The following is a 22,334-nucleotide window of genomic DNA, read 5'->3' on the forward strand; positions in this document are numbered from 1 at the left end:
GCACGTGTGTGGCCAGCCCGCACATGCGCAGTTGGCCCTGGCGCAGTTTTCTGTGGCTAGTCGCGGACGAACGGGGAGTCGGAAGAAGACGGCATGGGAGCGATAAGGCCGGAGGGGACTGGATGAAGCCATCTCAGGTACCCTTTATGGGTGGAGGAGCGAGAGTCTGCACCAAACTGCTCTCCCAATGTGAACTGCAAGAGGCTGAGGTTATTTGTGTTGATTCTATGCTTTCATCTCTAGTGTTGATGGTTGGTGGGAGGGGGGTATTGCATTGGAAGATGTCAGACTTTAGTCATGAAATCAGCAAGAAAAAAAAATGAAGTGCTTACACTACACTATTGGGCACCATCATTCATTCATGAGATGCTTATGTTTGGGGGAGGTTAGGAATAATGTGGCTAAAGGCGCTCATTTGTGCTGCAGTGTGACATAACAGAACATGAGGAATTCCAGCTTTAGCTTCAGGTCTGACATCTATGCCTGGCATAACAAGTAGCACACTGAAACATTCACTACTGTCTCCACCCCTTAAGGACAGCACATTATTGTGATGTGGAAAGAAATCAAATAACTTAGGGGAACCTCAAGCAAACACATGGAGAACACACAGGCCCATATGCAATTCACTTTTCCACCTGCGTTTTCTTCTGGGTGATATTTTTAAACTTGTCTATAAAATACCATTTAAACTACCAGCAAGCAAATACTCAAAATAACTTTGATAGTACTTTTTACCTATTGTTTTGATACTTTTACCATTGCAGTCTGCTAAAAAGTTATTTTATATTGAAAAACTAAGGTGAAAAAATGAATTGCATATGACCCACAAAGGTTCACAAAGGAGCTGTCGGTAAGGGGAATCAATGCGGGAAAACACCGCTGCCGGTATTTTAGACTTCTGGGTGGGCATTCATAAAAATGTATCCATGTGCGGTAGCAATGCGGAGATTCCCCGAACTAGGCAGGCAGTAGGCTTGTGGAGACACGGAAGCTGCCGAGTACATTTCTCCGTGTTCCGCTCTGCTGCAGCTGCCTGGGAGGTCTGTGTGTCTCCATTCACTTACATTGTTATCGCCACATCAGAGTGAGCGGTACTTCCTGACCTCACACCGCTTGCGGTGATCTTCATGAATTAACATTTTGCTACATTTGTTCCGATAATCACCGCACAAGGCGGTGATTTATCACTCTGCTCGGTAGTATCATCTTTTCATGCGGAAAGAGCCTTTATGAATGCTGACTTTGCCGAGTGTTCGGTAAAGTCAGCTGTTTTAAGCATTTCCGCATGCGGAAATGCTTTATGAATGATAGCCAAAGTCAAGGTTTCAGATTCAAATCTGAGTCCAAGACGTGCATTGCAAGTGTGCTAATCATTCAGCCATTGGGATTTTAGCTGTGCAACTATTATGAACAGGACATGCATGTGACTGAACATAAATTCCTACAACCAGCAGCTCAAAACTGTGTCGCATTAATTTGTTATTATTATTATTATTGTTGTCACCAGTTTCCTTCATAGGAGTTATCAATGTAATCCCTGCTATTGTCATAATGTTCTGACCCTACCATAGTGTAAAGGTAAATACTCACCACCCGACGGTGGAAGATGGATCCACCGACGTCCCCCTGACGATGAATATTCCCTCGGCAGGTGGGTATGCGCAACGTCACACGATGGCTGAAAACGGGAAGTCAAGCAATCGCGGTACATGGTGTGGAGTAGTTGGCGATCTTAAAGATCCAATTTGGAGTAAGGGCCATTGTCACCATGCAACGCTAAACAACTCTTGCGTGATCGCACGCCTGTACCTACGTCACGAGATCATGGAAATGATCGCTTGTAGCTTAAAATATCGGCCGGCCAGCGCAAAAAATGATTGTGAAAATCGTGTTGTGGGTACGGGCCTTAAGGTCAGTTTGGCGCCAAATTTACTAGGGGGAAACAATTAACCAAACAGTACATTTTTTAGATGTGGGAAGAAACCGTGCTGCTTGGAAGAAATCCAGGAAAACATGGGGTGTGTCTAGGACAGACAATAAATCCAGGACTTTAGTGCTGCGAAGTGAGAGCAAGTATCATTGCATTTTTTATCTTGTTCTCTTATATACATACTAACAAAAGTTGTGGCAATGTGCGTTTAAAGGTACCCATACACTGAAACGATTTCCCGTCGAAATACAGCAGATACAATCACTGTGATCAAATCTGATGTGAAATCGTTAACGCAAATGTTGACTGATCGACCGAATTAAACCCGAAGTCGATTGATTCAGTCGATCTGTGCAGGCGGAAAATTTAGCTTGATCACCGGTGGGTCGCGAGCACGCCGTTAGCGGCGTTTGATACGGCGATGAGAGGCGCAGCAATACATTACCTGTCCGCCGGTGCGAGTGAGAAATGAGAGACTGTGGGGACCCGGGGACTTGCGCCAATGGACAGGCAATGTATTGCTGCTGTCAGGTGGCGATGAGGAAGTGGCAGTTCCACAGGTTGTGAATCGATGTCATGCTGAAATCGATTCAAAATCTGTGTGCAGTGTATAGGCAGCCCATAGACCCCTCTCTGATCAAACTCGATCAGAGAGGGATCTATCTGTTGATCAATCTGGTGGCAATCGACCAGTGTATGGCTGCCTTTTATTATTATTATTATTTAGTATTTATATAGCACCTACATCTTCCGCAGCGCTGTACAGAGAATATAGTCTTGTCACTAACTGTCCCTCAGAGGAGCTCACAATCTAATCCCTACCATAGTCGTATGTCTATGTATGTATCGTGTATTTATTTTAATCTGGGGCCAATTTAGGGGGAAGCCAATTAACTTATCTGCATGTTTTTGGGATGTGGGAGGAAACCGGAGTGCCCGGAGGAAACCACACATACACAGGGAGAACATACAAACCCCTTGCAGATGTTGACCTGGCTGGGATTCGAACCGGGGACCCAGCACTGCAAGGCGAGAGCGCTAACCACTACGCCACCATGCTGCCTTAATGCTTTTCATGCAAATATCAGTCTGGTATAGTCACTTGATCAGTCCCTGGTTTCAAAAAGAAGACGAGCACAAAGCCAATGGTTCATGCAAGTAAACCTCAGGATTAGCTCAAGTAGTGCTAAAGTTTACTTCCTGTTTATTCAGCCAATTGGACAAGCAGGATGATGGGAATTCTGCACATCAAACAAGGTACTGTCTCCGTAGTTGCAAGGAATAGGAGTCTGAGTGAATGTCCTGACAATTTAGAAAACTGGCAGCAAATTGAGATGGAATATGTAATGGTACTAAAATTAAAATGTAAAATGACTTGTGCAGTACCCACATATACTGGTATTACCCATTATTTATAAAACGCCAACATAGCAGTGAGTAGGGTATAAAAAATTAGTAAGTAGGGTTGATTATGATCACAAGACAACTAATCACAAAACATACAGTAGTTTAGAAAGTAATGGCCCCATCAGGCTTACTACGACTAGAGGTTTTGAATCAGAATGATACCATTTATTGATAGATTAGAATAGAAAAGATACAAAGCTTCTTGCTTTTACTGATGGCTAACACGGTACAACGCTCTACTGTTTCTACTATCTAAGGCTAGGTTCACAATACACCACAGCCACAAAGTGGTCGGTCACATCTGATGTACGATCTACTGTGTTCATCCATTTCTATTCTGATAAGTTCTGGTCTCTGTTGTAATGGCCACCTTCATAGCCTTCTGCTGCTCGGGTCAATGAACAGTACAATAAAGCAACAAGTACAGAGCGTCTAATATACTTTTTCTTGAAATTACATACAATAAACAAAGGAAAGTATACTGGAAAGAGTGACCAATATAATTTCCTTTGTTTTTTGTTGAAATTACATTTAAATGAAGGAAAGTATATTGGACAGATTGCCACCATAATGAGCAAAAAGTAAGAAGGGAGGGGTGAGGCATTGCCTCTTTCTACACAATTTCCCCTACCACGTCTGCCCATTTTTTTATTTTAAACTCAACAGACTTTTATTATTATCATTTTTTGTCATACCACTGAGTTTCCGTGTTATCCGAAAAAAGCATGCAGTATTTGAATCCTCTTGGCATGCTAACATTCTAATCTCTACATGACCTAGGCCCGGGATACTTGAAGGGTTTGTCACACCTCCCACAACCTCAGATCAACAGGATCGAATAACTTGACTGGCCAGAGTCCAACTCAAAACCTTTGGAGCCAGAGCCTTCTGTCATGCTGCCCCTACCTTTTGGAACCCCTTGCACCACCAAATCAAGACAGCTCCAAACCTGGATGTGTTTAAACCAAAACTGAAAAGCCACCTGTTTAGTGTGGCACGTATAATCACACAACTTTTTACCCGTAACACATCACAGACCGCAACTATGTACTGATTTGAGACAAGCTTATGTGTCTTGTCGTCCTTCAGGATAAAAGCACTTTACAAATGTTTTGTTGTTGAATTTGTGTTACGTTCTTGTAACAAAGACAATGTATACATTAACCACTAGCCCACTGCGCCACGCTTATTGGCGTGAACGCGGCGGCAGCCCCAGGACCGCTCCACGCCAATTGGCGTGAACGGCCTTCTATGGGGCAAGCAGGAGATTGTGTGCACATCTCTGCTTTTAAGGCGGAGCTCCGCCTTCAGTCTCCCAGCGGTGATCGCCGCTCAGAGGCTGTTAAGCCATCTAATTAGGTTGTACAGCGCTGCGATCTAAGGCAGCGCTGTATTGAGGACAGCCGTGTAACATGGCTGTCCCCCTGGGACACAGAAGAGCGATCGGCTCTCAAAGGCTGAAGCATATGACAGCTAATTGCTGTGATTGGCTGGCTGGGGGGAGGAAGGTTTTAAAAAAAAAAAGAAAGAAATAGTAAAATTTATTACAAAAATAAACTGGGGGAGAAATCAGACCCCACCAACAGAGAGAATCACTTGTGTGCTGAGTTGTGCGGCCCTGCAGCGAGGCCTTAAAGCTGCAGTGGCCTATTAACAGAAAAATGGCCTGGTCTTTAGGGGGGTTTGACACTGCGGCCCTCAAGTGGTTAAAATAGACAAATCTGACTGGGTTCTATATCCAACATCTGGATCAAGGATCTGTTGACATTGTCCATTTATCTGTTGCAAAAAACAGTACACAAGATATGATAGGCAAGTGAAATACCAGCAGCTGGAAGTGAGGGTGGTTACTTGTTACTCATTTAATAGTACTGATAATTGTAGAAAAGAAAGGGGTATGCAAGTTTTGAAAATATAGGTTTGTAGGCTGTTGAAACATGCGCAAGTAAAGGGAAAATATCTTATTATATTAGGTAGAGAATTCCAATGAATGTGAACAATCTGAGTAAAGTCTTATGGTGGCCATACATGGTACAATTTTTCATTTGTTTTCGATTAGATAATTTAGTTTGATTATTCCGTTAGATCTAATATAAAAAAATTTCCATCATGTCCGATCAGATTTTTTCGAAAAAACGGGATAATCGTTCGAATTTCTTGATCGAAAAAAAAAAAAGTTCTACTTTCATTCGATTCGATCATTTACTGTAGATCGAAGAAACTGGAAAATCGAACGTTGTTATTGTATCGTGTATGGGCACCATTATAATGATGTGTGTGAGGAAGTTAGATTGTAAGCTCATAAAGGCAGGGCTCCCTCTGTGGATTGTCATACTTATGTTGTAAATCCTTTGTGTTATGATGTTGTGAATCCTTTGCGATATGCACCATGTTGTAATTATATTGTACAGTGCCATGGAATATGATGGCGCTATATAAATAAATAATAACAGTAATAAGTTATGATCAGCACATTGGTATCATCATTGAAGAAACACAGGTGACATACAGCTTGAATATAATGTTGGAATTTTCTTTAACAGCTATGCAACTGGCTTCTAATCATTTCTTGCTGGTCTCTGGTTCAGACACACTGGCTTCTGTATTCTATATTAATGTGTCCACCCATTCAACACATATATACAAATACATGTTATAAATGAATGTGGAGTTACACTTTAAATAAAAATTGTGTAAACAAAATTCCACTCTGAGATCCTGTAGTTCAGCTTTAATCCATTACAGATTACATTATGAAAATGTCTATATTAGCCTGTGCATTTGCTAACATTAGACAGTCTAACAGTCCTTGCATTCATACTGCTACACAGTTTTTGCCTTTTTAAATACTTTGGATGTGCATTTACCCAATACAACAAGCAAGAGGTGTGTTTTGTTAGGCTCAAGGTTTATGTCATCTGCAGAACTGAGCCTGAGACCAAAGTAATTACTCCACAGTGACAGCAGCTACATCCTGCCCCGTCCCACACTGCAAATCTATCCCATACATCCTGTCGACGTTCTCCAGCAGGTCTGTAAGTGTAGTGAATGTACAGACAAACTCTTCAAATTCACTAGAAACTCCAAGCCAAAGCTAAACTAACAGATTCCCTTTTTATGGTACAAAGGTGTAGATAGCCATGCTATTTTCCAAAAAGAAAAAAAAACTCTTACTAGCTTGCTTAAATTCAACAGCCTGTGGGGGCGTGGGGGGGGCACCCTAAAGGGAAAATGTTAAATACTGGCAACTGTGCCGTTCCTACACAAGAATTTCCTGCTATAACATAACTCAGAAAAGGCTAGATTTATGGAAACCATAAGCATTTTTTCACTCCAGAAATAAATCTGTACACTAACGTCTCTGTCTGAGCCGAGCAGAAAAAAATGATAGCTCTGCAGTTTGTACAGATTTCAGCTAATTCTTCTCTTAGGTGACTGTGCATTATAGAATTCTTTTTTACATCTTGTAATATGTAACCAATTCAGTAAGCTAGTCCTGATGTTATGTGTTGTCAGAACTATAATCCATCTTGACAACTATAAAGGATGGCTCACAGTTCTTCCTGTCATAAAAATATAATCATAAATGAGGGGAAAAAATAAAATTGAATGATCTTGCAGCATCTACAATTAAATGGATCACACTGAGAAAAAGCTATTTTAAAGAATGTTGCCTGTAAAAAGGTTTGTTCTCCTTAATTGATTACAGTAGGCAGCACTAACTACAGCAGTCACACTCCACAAAGCCAATTCATTAAACTAAATTTGGCAAACTATCCTCAGTAGAGTTCATTAACCTTACCCTGACATCTTCTGCATGATATTTGCAGCTTACAATGCAGATTGCGCCTACCTCAAAAATTAATATTAATATTATAAAACCAAGAGCATCATCCATTATGAATGATGATGTTTGCCTGAATTATTCAGTGCAACATCAGCCTATCCACTATATACAATTTATGTACATCACAAAAAAAACCAATACAAATTAGATAAATTTAAAGTAGGCACCCAGAAACCATACATAGCAAATGGTTAACAGGAAAATATTCCCAATCTCACATTGAGCATGTTATGAATCAATAACAGGAAAATGTGTAATAGTAAAATTCTTACCATTCTTGCTCCTCTTAGTCCTGATCCTATTCATTGGATCACATGAATATACCCCGTAGCGAAGGGCAAAATCCTAGGAAGGACAGAGGCTGAACATACAGGGAAAGTTTGTGACTCTCCTACACATAGCCTGCTAATAGCAGCATCTGGCCCTGCTGACCTCACTAAACTCCCTTCCTCCAAGAACAAATGTTCCATGCACAACCCTGGCAGCCCTAGGACAGCCCATCGGGTGGGAGAAAAAAAAGGGAGAGTATTTTATTAACCTACTCATGGCCAAAGCTGTCTGCAAGGAATAAAAAGCCAGGCAAAGCAGCAAAGGTTAATAACAGTGCAGCTATGAGATGTCAGCTCTTTAGTGCACTGTTGTGTGACAGGAGTCCACTGACATGACAGGAATCAGTAGAGAATAGATCACTCACAGTACTTCATAGCTGAGGCACCGCTATCCCGTCCCTCATACTGCTAAATATATAAAACATAAGTGACTTTCACTGCCTCCTCCTCCGCTTGCTTGCAATTAACATGTTTAGAAGGGGGAAAAAGAATTAGCAATAAGAAATAACCACAAGGCTGCCTTCTAGTTCCCTCGACTTCAAAGCCTCATTTTATTTTAGAAATGGTGTGTTTTCCCCTTTCATTAAAGTCACCCATATTCAGGGAAGGACTGGCCAGGGGGGAAGGGGGGAGATTTCCCCCTAGGCTGCCTCTCATTTTATGATTTAGGGCTGGCCGATCCACCAATCTTTTGATAATTATTATTGAATCAGATGAAAACCTCTGCTGCCCCAAGCATGCCCAATCAACGATTTGACTGATTTTGGGTGGAAAATAGTTGAATGTATTGATCTGAGATGCTGGGAAATCTCAGGTCGATGTGGTCGATCAAGTGCAGCAATCACGAACTATGAATGTGACGGAAACCCGGGCCATTGTCCCTCAAAATATATTATGTGCCCCCCAATGCCTGTCACGCTGTCCCTCAAGTGTCCTTGCTGCATTTCTGCATTGGCGCCCTACATGACCGTCGGCATATAGCACGTGGGGCGGATGTGTGACATCATTTGGGCTGGGGCTGCCGTGAAAACGGGCCTCTAGTTTGTGTTTTCCCTCCAGGCCTGACGGCCCCAGTTCTCCCCTGCCCATATTACTCTTGCCCTGCTCCTCCCTCCATCCAGCTGTTTCTAATTGTACAAGTATGGATGTACATAAGGCACTAAAGAACTCTGGTAGAATGTCTGAATTAGTGATTAGTGTAGTAGATGCTTTTATCATTTGCTTTCTTTACCTGAGCTGTAGAGTGCCAGTTCCTGTAGAGAGAGTGTGCGTGCGCGCGAGCGTGTGTACATAAATTTTGGGCACCATGGAAATTCGGGCGCAGGAACAGTGCCAATAGTAGAATATTGGTAAATTTATCAATACTCTTCTATTTTAAGTGTTAATTTTCATTAGTAAAAAGAGTTGGTAATTGTAACCAATATTTTACTATACAGTGGGTTGCAAAAGTATTCGGCCCCCTTGAAGTTTTCCACATTTTGTCACATTACTGCCACAAACATGCACCAATTTTATTGGAATTCCACGTGAAAGACCAATACAAAGTGGTGTACATGTTAGAAGTGGATCGAAAATCATACATCATTCCAAACATTTTTTACAAATAAATAACTGCAAAGTGGGGTGTGTGTAATTATTCGGCCCCCTGAGTCAATACTTTGTAGAACCACCTTTTGCTGCAATTACAGCTGCCAGTCTTTTAGGGTATGTCTCTACCAGCTTTGCACATCTAGAGACTGAAATCCTTGACCATTCTTCTTTGCAAAACAGCTCCAGCTCAGTCAGATTAGATGGACAGCATTTGTGAACAGCAGTTTTTAGATCTTGCCACAGATTCTCGATTGGATTTAGATCTGGACTTTGACTGGGCCATTCTAACACATAGAAACCATTCCATTATAGCCCTGGCTTTATGTTTAGGGTCATTGTCCTGCTGGAGGGTGAACCTCCGCCCCATCTCAAGTCTTTTGCAGTCTTCAAGAGGTATTCTTCCAAGTTTTCCCTGTATTTGGCTCCATCCATCTTCCCATCAACTCTGACCAGCTTCCCTGTCCCTGCTGAAGAGATGCACCCCCCCGAGCATGATGCTGCCACCACAATATTTGACAGTGGGTATGGTGTGTTCAGAGTGATGTGCAGTGTTAGTTTTCCGCCACACATAGCGTTTTGCATTTTGGCCAAAAAGTTCCATTTTGGTCTCATCTGACCAGAGCACCTTCTTCCACATGGTTGGTGTGTCCCCCACATGGCTTGTGGCAAACTGCAAATGGGACTTCTTATGCTTTCTGTTAACAATGCCTTTCTTCTTGCCACTCTTCCATAAAGGCCAACTTTATACAATGCATGACTAATAGTTGTCCTATGGACAGAGTCTCCCACCTGAGCTGTAGATCTCTGCAGCTTGTCCAGAGTCACTATGGGCCACTTGACTGCATTTCTGATCAGCGCTCTCCTTGTTCGGCATGTGAGTTTAGGTGGATGGCCTTATCTTGGTAGGTTTACATTTGTGCCATACTCCTTCCATTTCTGAATGATCGCTTGAACAGTGCTCCGTGGGATGTTCAAGGCTTTGGAAATATTTTTGTAGCCTAAGCCTGCTTTAAATTTCTCAATAACGTTATCCCTGTCTGGTGTGTTCTTTTGACTTCACGGTGTTGTTGCTCCCAATATTTTCTTAGACAACCTCTGAGGCCCTCACAGAGCAGCTGTATTTGAACTGACATTAGATTACACACAGGTGCACTCTATTATTATATCATTAGCACTCATCAGGCAATGTCTATAGGCAACTGACTGCACTCAGATCAAAGGGGGCCGAATAATTATGCACACCCCACTTTGCAGTTATATATTTGTAAAACATGTTTGGAATCATGTATGATTTTCGTTCCACTTCTCACGTGTACACCACTTTGTATTGGTCTTTCATGTGGAATTCCAATAAAATTGATTCATGTTTGTGGCAGCAATATGACAAAATGTGGAAAACTTCAAGGGGGCCGAATACTTTTGCAACCCACTGTAGCTAAACCTAATGCTACTTTTACACAGAACCCTCCACTGCTGATCAATGCCTAACCCTGACACCCCCCCCCCCCCCCCCCCCAAATGAAGATGTCTAACCCTTAGACTCCCCTGGTGGTATCTAACCCTAAGACAACCCCTGTGGTGCATAACCCTAAGAATATAGATAGATAGATAGATAGATAGATAGATAGATAGATAGATAGATAGATATACACACACACACATACACAGTAGCAAGTAAAAGTATGTGAACCCTTTGGAATTGTATGGATTTCTGCACAAATTGGTGATAAAATGTGATCTGATCTTCAGCCTAACCGCCCCCCGCATTACCCAGTCCCATGCACGCCTCCAGGACTTCTCAAGAGCTGTTCCAACACTATGGAACTCCCTACATCCACCCATTAGGGCAGCCCCCTGCTTCAACATCTTCAAGAAAGCCCTCAAAACTCACCTTTTCACTCTGGCCTACTACCCCTCACAAGTGCTCTAAATCCACATCTGAACTCTGGTCCCCTACCTTTCGTGTCCTTACCTCTACCTCTAGATTGTAAGCCTTTGGGCAGGGTCCTCCTCCTTTTGTGTCCTACCTGATCATGCACCTCCATTACTGTGAACCCATGCTATGCATCTGAGTGAACCTAACTTGCCTAATCTCCATGCTCCCCTCCAGTGACTAAGCATTACCTTGTACTCATGCTGTGGTCTTTCTTGTATTCATGTATTGTCATTTTGCTCTATGTCACCCCTAAATATTGTCTGTAACCTAAACAAATGTCCAGCGCTGCGTAATATGTTGGCGCTTTATAAATACAATAAATAAATAAATCACAGTCTGCTTTACCCGAATGCGGACCGACGCAGTTTAAATCTACGTCGGGCAGGTGGGGCTGCGGTTCTGACTGGACATAAGCTCTACGTCCCATTCCCCGCGCGTCCCCGCCGCTCCTCGCAGCTTTCTACCCGCCGCAATGTGCTGCCCTGTCGCCTCTATGACGGCAGAGCACTGTGAGCCGTGCAGGAGCCGTTTTCATTGGCTCCTGGCCCTGTCATTGCTGTAAGCCAATCCCATTGGCTTACATTGAGTGACACAGGAGCCAATGAAAGTGGCTCCTGACCGGCGCACAGCTCTCAGCCGTCATAGAGGCGGCAGAGAGAGCAGCCTGCGGCAGGGACAGAGCGGCGTGACCGGCGGGTGCGAAGGATTATTGCGGCGATTCGTTGGGATGCGGCGTTTTAGCGTACCAGCAGCCTCTGGTCCTTAAGGGGGCAGAGGCTGCTGGTACCGAAGTGGTTAACTAACACCTCACAAATAATTAAATGTTTCCATGTTTTTTTTAACACACCATGAAGGTGGAAAAAGTATGTGAACCCTTGGATTTAATTACTGGTTGAACCTCCTTTGGCAGCAATAACTTCAACCAAACATTCCCTGTAGTTGCAGATCAGACATGCACAACAGTCTGGAGTCATTCTTGACCCTTCCTCTTTACAGAACTGTTTCAGTTCAGCAATATTCTTGGGATGTCTGGTGTAAATCACTTTCTTGAGGTCATGCCACAGCATCTCAATCGGGTTGAGGTCAGGATTCTGACTGGGCCACTCCAGAAGGCGTATTTTCTTCTGTTTAAGCCATTCTGTTGTTGATTTACTTTTATGCTTTGGGTTGTTGTCAAGACCTATCTTCTGCTGAGCTTCAGCTGGTGGACAGATGTCTTGATAAACTTTGGAATTAGTTTTTCCTTGGATTATAGCAATCCGTCCTGGCTCTGATGCAGCAAAGCAGCCCCAAACCATGATGATCCACCACCATACTTCATAGTGGAGATGAGGTTTTGATGTTGGTGCGCTGTGCCTCTTTTTCTCCACACATAGTGTTGTGTGTTTCTTTCAAACAACTCAACTTTTCTTTCACCTGTCCACAAAATATTTTCCCAGTACTCCCGTGGAACATCCAGGTGCTCTTTTGCAAACTTTAAATGTGCAGCAATGGTTTTTTTTGGACAGCAGTGGCTTCCTCTGTACTATCCTCCCATGAACTCCATTCTTGTGTAGTGTTTTACATATAACAGAGTCGCTAACTTGGATGTTAGCATATGCCAGAGACTTTGTAAGTCTATAGCTGGCACTCTAGGATTCTCCTTCACCTCACTGAGCATTCTGTGCTGTGCTCTTGCAGTCATCTTTACAGGATGGCCACTCCTAGGGAGAGTAGCCGCAGTGCTAAACTTTCTCCATTTATAGACAATTTGTCTTATTGTGGACTGATGAACTACAAGGATTTTGGAGATACTTTTATAACCTTTTCCAGCTTCATGCAAGTCAACAATTCTTACTCAAAGATCTTCTGAGAGCTCTTTTTGCAAGGCATCATTTACATCAGGCAATGCTTCTTGGGAAAAGCAAACCCAAAACTGGTGTGTGTTTTTTATAGGGCAGCTGTAACCAACACCTCCAATCTAATCTCATGGATTAGACTCCAGCTGGCTGACACCTTACTCCAATCAGCTCTTGGAGAGGTCATTACTCTAGGGGTTCACATACTTTTTCCACATGCACTGTGAATGTTTACATGGTATGTTCAATAAAAACATGGAAACATTTAATTATTTGTGTGGAAGTAGTTTAAGCAGACTGTGATTGTCTATTGTTATGACTTTGATGAAGATCAGATCACATTTTAAAACCAATTAGTGCAGAAATCCATACAATTCCAAAGGGTTCACATACTTTTGCTTGCATATATATATATATATATATATATATATATATATATATATATATATATATATATATATATATATGTGTGTGTGTGTATGTATATATATATGTATCAGGCACAGTTGTAAAGAACAAAGTGCCTAAACATTAATGATTTACCAGTACTGGGCATTACTATATTGCCTGCTACACCATTTCATTGAATTAACATTTTATCCAAAGTAAACCATTTACTTTTTTCAAATGAGAAGGCTGTTTAATGTGAAGTTTGTTCTCTAGTTCATATTCATAGACCTCCTCTAATGGAAGGAATATAAAGGTTGCACTCTTTATCTCACTTTGCCTGGTTATCATCTCACAATCATACTGCCATAACAAAAAATGTGGCTTAAAATGCCATATCCAGTCAAAGTAACATATTGCATATGTTCACCATAAGATTACCCAATTGCATAATCATGCTCACAGTGAGGCTGCCATGAAAGAAACAAAGGTACTGTACCCAGCCATTAGGGTCAGAAGATTTGCATGCCTGTTGCAGGTCAGTGACTTACTTAGGGCTTGTGTGTTGTAACTGTAATATGAGTCTATGTGGAGCTACAGAATGCTGCTATGTTCATGGCATACCAGTAATTTCCGTACCAGTGACATAATCATCTGTAGGGAATTGTAAGCTCGCAAGGGCAGGGTTCACTTCCCTTTATGTCTCATAAGTTGTTGTCCATTTTGTTAATCACTATACAACTGTCACTGTTATTATTATTATTATACTGTATATTGTCTGCCATGTCTATATTTTGTGTGTCTGTATTTTTATGTACATTGTCTGTAGTTTTATGTATCCTTTATTATTGTTATTATTATTATTATATACTATTAATATAGCGCTGACATCTTCTGCAGCACTTTATAAAGTATACAGTCTTGTCGCTAACTGTTCCTCAGAGGAATCCCTATAATTGGATAAATAATAACTGGGTCCCTCTTGGGTATCAAAAATAGAAAATGAACTTTATTGAGGTTTGACAAATGTGTGGCAAAACAGCTTTAAAAACAATTAAAAGTAGCCATACAGAGCGCTCCACAGCAACCACTCACCATGCATGCATAGCCACTCACACACCCCTTCTGGTACCGGTACCAATGTAGTTTTGTACTGTGCCAACCAACTACTTAGTGTTACACTGCAAGAACCAAGAAGGGAGGAGGGGTAACTTCCACAAAATTTTGAAATTCCCTTAATATTTAAACCAGGATTCCACAAAATAGTCAAATGTTTCCCACCTTTCTGAAAGAAAGAATAATCAGACCGTTACTCAAGAAACCATCCTTAGATCCAGATGCTATAAACAGCTACAGACCTGTCTCCAACCTTCCTTTGCTGGGTAAAGTTATTGAAAATGCTGTATATCTTCTACATGAAGCCAGGCTCTCAAGAAACAACTTTCTTGACCTTCTTCAATCTGGCTTAAAAACAAAAAAGATCACAGCTGTGAAACAACTATTTGCTCATGGCAAAGGACAGAGGCCAATGTTCCATCCTGATTTTACTTGACGTCTCAGTGGCTTTTGACACAGTTGATCAAGAAATCTTGCTTCATAGGCTACAAGAGTACTGTGGAATAGATGGCTTAGTTCTCCAGTGGTTCAACTCTTGGCTGGCAGAACACAGAGGGTATCCTTGGGACCTTTCCTTTTGAACCCCATACCACTAAAATATGAGCCCAATACTATCCCCTTTGCTGTTCACCATAAACATGCTGCCACTTGGAAAAAACATGGTCTAACATACCACTGCTCTGTTGATGACACCCAATTATATTTATCATTCAAACCTGGCATTACAGACCCTACTCCACAAATAAACACATGCTTAGCTGAGCTTCAGGAGAGGATGAATGATAACTGGCTAAAACTAAATGCTGACAAAACTTGTTATCGGAGGTCAGCGCAAAGCAGCTCCAGTCTCAGCCAACACCACTAAAGATAGGTAGTTCAGACCTAAATAACTCAGACTTTTTGTGCAGCCCGGGTGTACTGCTTGATGGGGAATTAAGCTTCAGGAATCAAATCTCAGCTGTTGTGAAACATTCCTTCTTTCACCTGAGGAACATTGAAACAATTAAGCACTTCATAATTCAAGCAGATATTCAAACTGTAGTTTATGCCTTCATCACATCAAGGTCGGACTACTGCAATGTTCTCAATACAGGCCTCCCAAACAAAGACCCGCACTGCCTACAATTAGTACAGAATGCAGTTGTGGATTTGTTGTAACTGCATCACACCTCCAACAATCTTAGAAAAAAAAATAATCGTATAGCTTAGTCACCCCTGGAGTCACCTCAAAACCTTTGGAGACCTCAGGACATCTCCATCCCTGGAAGCATTTAAGTCCAAACTGAAAAGCCCTTTTAAGTCTAGCATTTACAAACATCTATTTCCTCTGTAACACACTCCAGCCTGCAACCATGTATTGATCAGAGACATATCTATGCACTTTGAGTCCCATGTTAGAAAAGCACTTTACAAATGTTATTGTATTGTATACATAGTGCAGATTGCTCATTATTTCTTAATATCTTGCTAATTTGTTTCAAATGTGTATTTTTTATTTTGTGATCTTGTTTTGTTTTGTTTTTTGTAACTCCCACTTGTCTATGTTTGCTTTTCCATAAGTTTGTGTGTGGTTGGTTCACTGTCTTTACTTGATGATGTCAAGAGTAAAAATAAAAGTACAAAAAGTTTGTAAGTACATAAAGTAATAGAATTCCACTGGTTCATGTGATTATGACTTAAAAATACATACTGAAGTCCAACTGTACAGAAAATGAGAGGCGTTACCGTGGACATTAAGTTTCCAGATCAGACTGTTCCCCACACAGCCAATCCTTCACTTTCAGAAAATAAAAAGAAATCTACTCACATGTGCTACCACAGAAAAATACAAAATAAGACACCCTTACATTTCCACCAACTACAAATGAAAATTGTGTGGAAGAAGTTTCAAAATTGGACTGAAAACTGCAAAGTTTACTTAACAAAAGGCCAGAGAAATCCCTATGGAACAACCAAAATCAGAGACTAAGGATCCTTTCACACTGAATTCACTGTGTTCTGTCGCAATGGACAAGGTCATCGCATCTCAATGTGACGCAATAATATTTCTATGGTATTCACATAGGGTGCGTTGCATCCCATTAAAGTAACGCACAGCTTCCTGTGTGTTTACTAAACAGTGTGCACATTTACAGTAGCAGTGAAGCATACTTTTATTGTACTGAATGTTTCAGCGAATGGTTCCACATCTAATGAGCGGTGCAACGTTTCAGCATTGTTGCATGCACAGTGTGGTAAGACCATTAGTCATTATGACATTGGACCTCAGTAAAAGGCTAATAAGCCAGCAGTTTAGACAGAGCCACAGAGTCCAGCGACATAGAGGCCCCTTGCACGCGCACACTGTGTTGCACCACGGTACTCTTCCCCGCCAAAAGGGCCATGCAAGTCTATGGAGACTTGCACACTTAAAGAGACTCCGTAACAAAAATTGCATCCTGATTTTTATCATCCTACAAGTTCCAAAAGCTATTCTAATGTGTTCTGGCTTACTGCAGCACGTTCTACTATCACCATCTCTGTAATAAATCAACTTATCTCTCTCTTGTCAGACTTGTCAGCCTGTGTCTGGAAGGCTGCCAAGTTCCTCAGTGTTGTGGTTCTGTGATGCATCTCCCCCCTCCAGGCCCCTCTCTGCACACTGCCTGTGTATTATTTAGATTAGGTAAGCTTCTCTCTTCTCTCTTATCTTTTACAAGCTGGATAAATCCTCCTCTGAGCTGGCTGGGCTTTCACATACTGAGGAATTACATACAGGCACAGCTGTCTGCACTCTGCAGGAAGAAACAGCATAACACTTCAGTGGAAGATAGCTGCAGGGGGAAAGAAACACACAAATGATCTCTTGAGATTCAAAAGGAAGGGTGTATACAGCCTGCTTATGTATGGATGTATTTTCTATGTGTGGACATACTGTACATCAATCTACTTCCTGTTTTGGTGGCCATTTTGTTTGTTTATAAACAAACTTTTTAAAACTGTTTTTAACCACTTTTAATGCGGCGAGGAGTGGCGAAATTGTGACAGAGGGTAATAGTAGATGTCCCCTAATGCACTGGTATGTTTACTTTTGTGCGATTTTAACAATACAGATTCTCTTTAATGTGATGCGACATGCAGGAAGTAGCCAAATTATCGCAATGCCCACACAGAGGCTGCAATGCATTACCATAAAATCTGTGACTACCACACGGATTATGCAGTAAGGCAAGACAATGGGTGACGCAGGCAGTGTGCACTAGGGGAGCGTGGTGCGACACGGCGCTCATGCGTGGTCCGATGGAAATCCCAGTGACGTACTTCCTGCTCAGCAGAGACTATGTCACTAGCCAGGGGCGTGGGCCTATGCATATGACCCTGTGACTGCACTGTGACGCAGGGTCACATAAAGCCTCACCTCTGCAGTGTGATGCGGTGATGAATTGTGAAAGGCACAGGAGAATGTGCAGGATGTAGGAGAGGGACTGGGGGTGTTAAAGGGAACACAGACGACTGTTGAGAATTTGCTGGGGTGAAGATAGACAAGTTATGATGTTTAAATGTTTGAGCATCTCTGGAAAGAAAGTTTTAAGTAAAATCACAAATGTGCAGGGGAGGAGTGGGACAAGACTCCAGCTCTCCATACCCTTTAGTGAAAATTGCAACTAATGCCTGGAAATTATTTAAAGGGATGAGTATAGAAATAGTCAGCATAATTGACAAGTCCAAACATAATAGAGTCACCTTAAAGCGGCATGAAACCCAGCATTTCTTCTTTGCTCTAATAGATTATTTACAGCATATTATATACAACCAGCATTTTTTTTTACTAGAACAGCATTCAAAGGGTTACACACAGGACTTAGAAGCTTCCCTGCCAGCAAAGCTGGATGCATCGGAACTTGAGATAATGTTATCTTGTGTTTAATTGTATCAAGTGAGGAATGTAAATAAACACTTCTCTGACACAGCCGGGTCTCCTGAACAAAGTCAGACAATTTAGAAAGCCTTTCTGCTTGTTAGAATATGAATAAAGCAGTTATAAATAAAATGCAAAGTCGGCTTTCAGAGCAAAAAAAGTGTACTTTGGGAACGCATAATTTCTAAATGAATACTAATACTTATGCACAAAAGCAAATATTATAACCGTATGGCATATAAAAAGTAGGAAAACATGTTTTTATTGAATATTATGTCAGGGTTTTATACCACTTTAAAGAACAACGGCTTGCTTATCATTTTTAGTGCTGCAAGCGGCACAGAAATACCTTCTGGCAAGTCATTCGACCTAAGGGTAATACACACTAAAGCTACATATACACTTAGATTTTTCTAATTCACTAATTCAAACTCTCCTAGACCCATTGGCACTGATGAATCCCCATTCTCAATTTCTGTTTGTGCGGGAACTTTCCAAAGTATGTTGCCACTTGCACATTTCCCCTGTCCCTTTCCATTGAGCTGTGCACACAAGTTAGCCAGGAAGTGAATGACAGGTCTGTAGAGTGATAATTACCTAAATGCTGCATTAAACCATCTTGGGAGACAGAGATGGAAAGTGTGTGCATTGCTTGCGTTTTCCAGGGACACACAAAAAAGTGGTATTAAGTGATTTTTCAGTCTATTATAATTGAGGGAAAACCTTGTTTGAAAATGACTTGTACAAACTAATAAGACCTAAAAAAGACTTGTATTTAATGAATCAATGAATTCTTCTTCAACTTAGCCCTAGACTGTGAAATTCTGAGCCCCTCTGGAGGACCGCTGGTGAGATGAAATGCACCTCATACTCTATAAAGTGCTGTAGATTTATGTGCGTGGTTTATCACTGGAAGTGCATGTCATAAAGTTACCCTTATTATTATCATTCTCTCATCACTATGATTTACATTTTCACATATAGCAGACGTGACACAACACTGTAGCTTACCATGTGCTGGATTGTAAGAGTGCCCTGGGCTTACCATAAACACTACATGGTTTTAATACTGGTCACGTCCTTTGCTGCATACTTTGTAAACCTCAAAATGCTGTGCATATCCTGGAAATATGATGTTTCACATACCAGATTCCATGTACTTCAACTTTCTAACAATCTGCATTCTGAGACTTCGGTGGCTTATGTTCAAGTACAGATAATGCTATAGAAATGTGCTGAGAGATGGTCTCCACATTTTTGTACACAGAAAATGACAACATTGTCAGCAATGCTGTTTTTAAGTAATGCTAGACTAGACATGCTATTTCATAGAGAAAAGCAATAAAACTTGAGGGAAAAATAATTGCAGAACTCAGTCAGTATATTTAGTTGTATTCCAGGGCAAAAACTCTTTTCATTTTTATTATACTTGTCTTTCGAAAACCAGACTTGATATATGACAGGCTTTTACACCTTCTACACAAAGTTTATTTATATCTGTTGCCTGAAAATCAGATTTAAAATATACCAGTAATTCATTTGTTGGGTTGTAAGTGCACATTTTAAATATAGATACTTTTAAACATGTATTTTCTCTCAACACATCATATCTAGAAAATACAAGATCACGATCAGCTAATGAAAATCATCTAATTTAGGGCCTGTTTCCACTACACGCAGATTGAATGCAGAATGAATGCAGAGAAACTGACTGCAATGAATGCCTATGGGAAAATCTGCATCAGAAAAATTGCATTTAGTGGAAACAGGCCCATAGGCATTCTTTGGAGTCAGTTTTTCTGCATCCATTCTGCATCCAATCTGTGTGTAGTGGAAACAGGCCCTAATGAAAACTACTAACTGTGATTACTCAACAACTGATTAATCGACAAAGCTGCTAGCTAGTTGAATGCTTGATAATAGTTTTATTTGCTAACATAACTACCACTTCATGAGTTCATGGCAGTTTTTATGCAAAGAGACTTTTCAAGGTCTTGGGGCAATTTCCTTCATTTTTCGTCTACTTTGCTTGCCGCTCTCTCCTGTGTCTGACTCTGGGAGGCGGAGGACTGGACTCTTTACAAGCATACAAGCAGTGAGTTAGAAAGGTGTGCCAGATAGGAGGCTGAAAGAGAGGAAGCCAGATCTGCTCCTTGTGTTATTGGGGTCCTTCCCCCTGGGCTATTTAGGGGACATGTTCTGCTGCCTATATTAATTGGGGGACTTGAGCTGCTCTCCATCTTATTTGGTATGCTGACGTGCTGCCTATGTTGTTTGAGGAACACATTGCTGCCTGTGTTGTTTGCAACATTTGCCAAAGCTTATATTTGGTTTACATGTACATTAAGGGCTTTTTATACAACAGTGACTGTATGGCTAAATTAGTGCCACACCTCATTACTAACGGCCATGCAAATGTAAGCCTAAAACAAAAGCAACTGGTTACATAAAAGAGGCTAACTTATGGTATCATCACACATCTCGCTAGACTAGTGTTTCTCAGCATTATTTTCCTGGTTTCTAAAAGGTATAGGAGCTGCCATGCTCCCCCGCTCCCCTTCTAGCGGTCAACTATTTATCCAGGGGAAGGTGTGAAGATAGCATCTGTGACTCCTGTAAATTATTTGAATCACAGTGTACAATCTACCCACCCCACCTACTGATGAAAGTTTTTTGCTTGCTCTCTTCTAATATGTATAAAATAATTACCGTATATACTCGCAAGCAAGCCGACCCGCGTGTAAGCCGACCCCCCAACTTTCACCTGAAAAAACAGGGAAAAATGATTGACCCCCATATAAGCCGGGGGGTAGGAAATGCTGGCCGTCTTATTCCCCTAGTGTGTCCCAGTATAGCTAGTATAGTGCCCAGTATAGCTAGTATAGTGCTCAGTATAGCTAGTATAGTGCCCCAGTTTAGCTAGTATAGTGCTCAGTATAGCTAGTATAGTGCCCCAGTTTACATAGTATAGTGCTCAGTATAGCTAGTATAGTGCCCAGTATAGCTAGTATAGTGCCCAGTATCGCTAGTATAGTGTCCAGTATCGCTAGTATAGTGCTCAGTATAGCTAGTATAGTGCCCCAGTTTAGCTAGTATAGTGCTCAGTATAGCTAGTATAGTGCCCCAGTTTAGCTAGTATAGTGCTCAGTATAGTGCTCAGTATAGCTAGTAAAGTGCCCCAGTTTAGCTAGTATAGTGCTCAGTATAGCTAGTATAGTGCCACAGTTTAGCTAGTATAGTGCTCAGTATAGCTAGTATAGTGCTCAGTATAGCTAGTATAGTGCTCAGTATAGCTAGTATAGTGCTCAGTATAGCCAGTATAGTGCACCATTATAGATAGCATAGTGCCCCAGTATAGCTAGTATAGTGCTCAGTATAGCCAGTATAGTGCCCCATTATAGCTAGTATAGTGCCCAGTATAGCTAGTATAGTGCTCAGTATAGCTAGTATAGTGCTCAGTATAGCTAGTATAGTGCTCAGTATAGTGCCCCATTATAGCTAGCATAGTGCCCCAGTATAGCTAGCATAGTGCCCCAGTATGGGTAGGTGGGTGGGTAGGTGCTGCCCCTCCCCGCTCCCCCCGCGGCCGCCGCTACTATTACCTTAGGCGGCGCCGCTTCCTCTATCCCCGTCCTGCTCCGATAACTAACTCATTCACAGCAGCGCGCCCCTCGCTGCTGTGATGATGGAGGAAACCATAGAGAGCGGCTTCCTGTAGCGGCGATGCCGTTACTATGGGAACCACTCTCTATGGTTTCCTCCATCATCACAGCAGCGAGGGGCGCGCTGCTGTGAATGAGTTAGTTATCGGAGCAGGACGGGGATAGAGGAAGCGGCGCCGCCTAAGGTAATAGTAGCGGCGGCCGCGGGGGGAGCGGGGAGGGGCAGCACCTACCCACCCACCTACCCATGACTCGCAAGCAAGCCGACCCCCCAACTTATGGGCCACTTTTGGGGGATGAAAAATTCGGCTTGCTTGCGAGTATATACGGTACATCAGTTCTTATCTGCCTGAAACTTCTGCGGTCAGGCAGGCCTCAGAAGTAGGCTAAT

General features: G+C 41.8%; 1 protein-coding gene across 5 annotated transcripts in view; it reads right to left on the reverse strand.

Annotated features, from left to right (window-relative positions):
- The window catches only part of STARD8 (StAR related lipid transfer domain containing 8), a 346,992-nt gene that overhangs the window by 121,084 nt on the left and 203,574 nt on the right, over window positions 1-22,334 (reverse strand). Inside the window, exon 1 of one of the 5 annotated variants that reach the window (XM_068247662.1) lies at window positions 7,460-7,606. The exons of the other annotated variants lie outside the window; for them this stretch is intronic. Coding sequence (XP_068103763.1) covers window positions 7,460-7,493 — 34 coding nt within the window. The 5' untranslated portion in view covers window positions 7,494-7,606. Of the gene's footprint in view, window positions 1-7,459; window positions 7,607-22,334 lie in introns of those variants that run through there. 5 annotated transcript variants of the gene reach the window in all.

Source organism: Hyperolius riggenbachi, chromosome 8, assembly GCF_040937935.1.
Source record: "Hyperolius riggenbachi isolate aHypRig1 chromosome 8, aHypRig1.pri, whole genome shotgun sequence".
NCBI classification, from domain to species: domain Eukaryota; kingdom Metazoa; phylum Chordata; class Amphibia; order Anura; family Hyperoliidae; genus Hyperolius; species Hyperolius riggenbachi.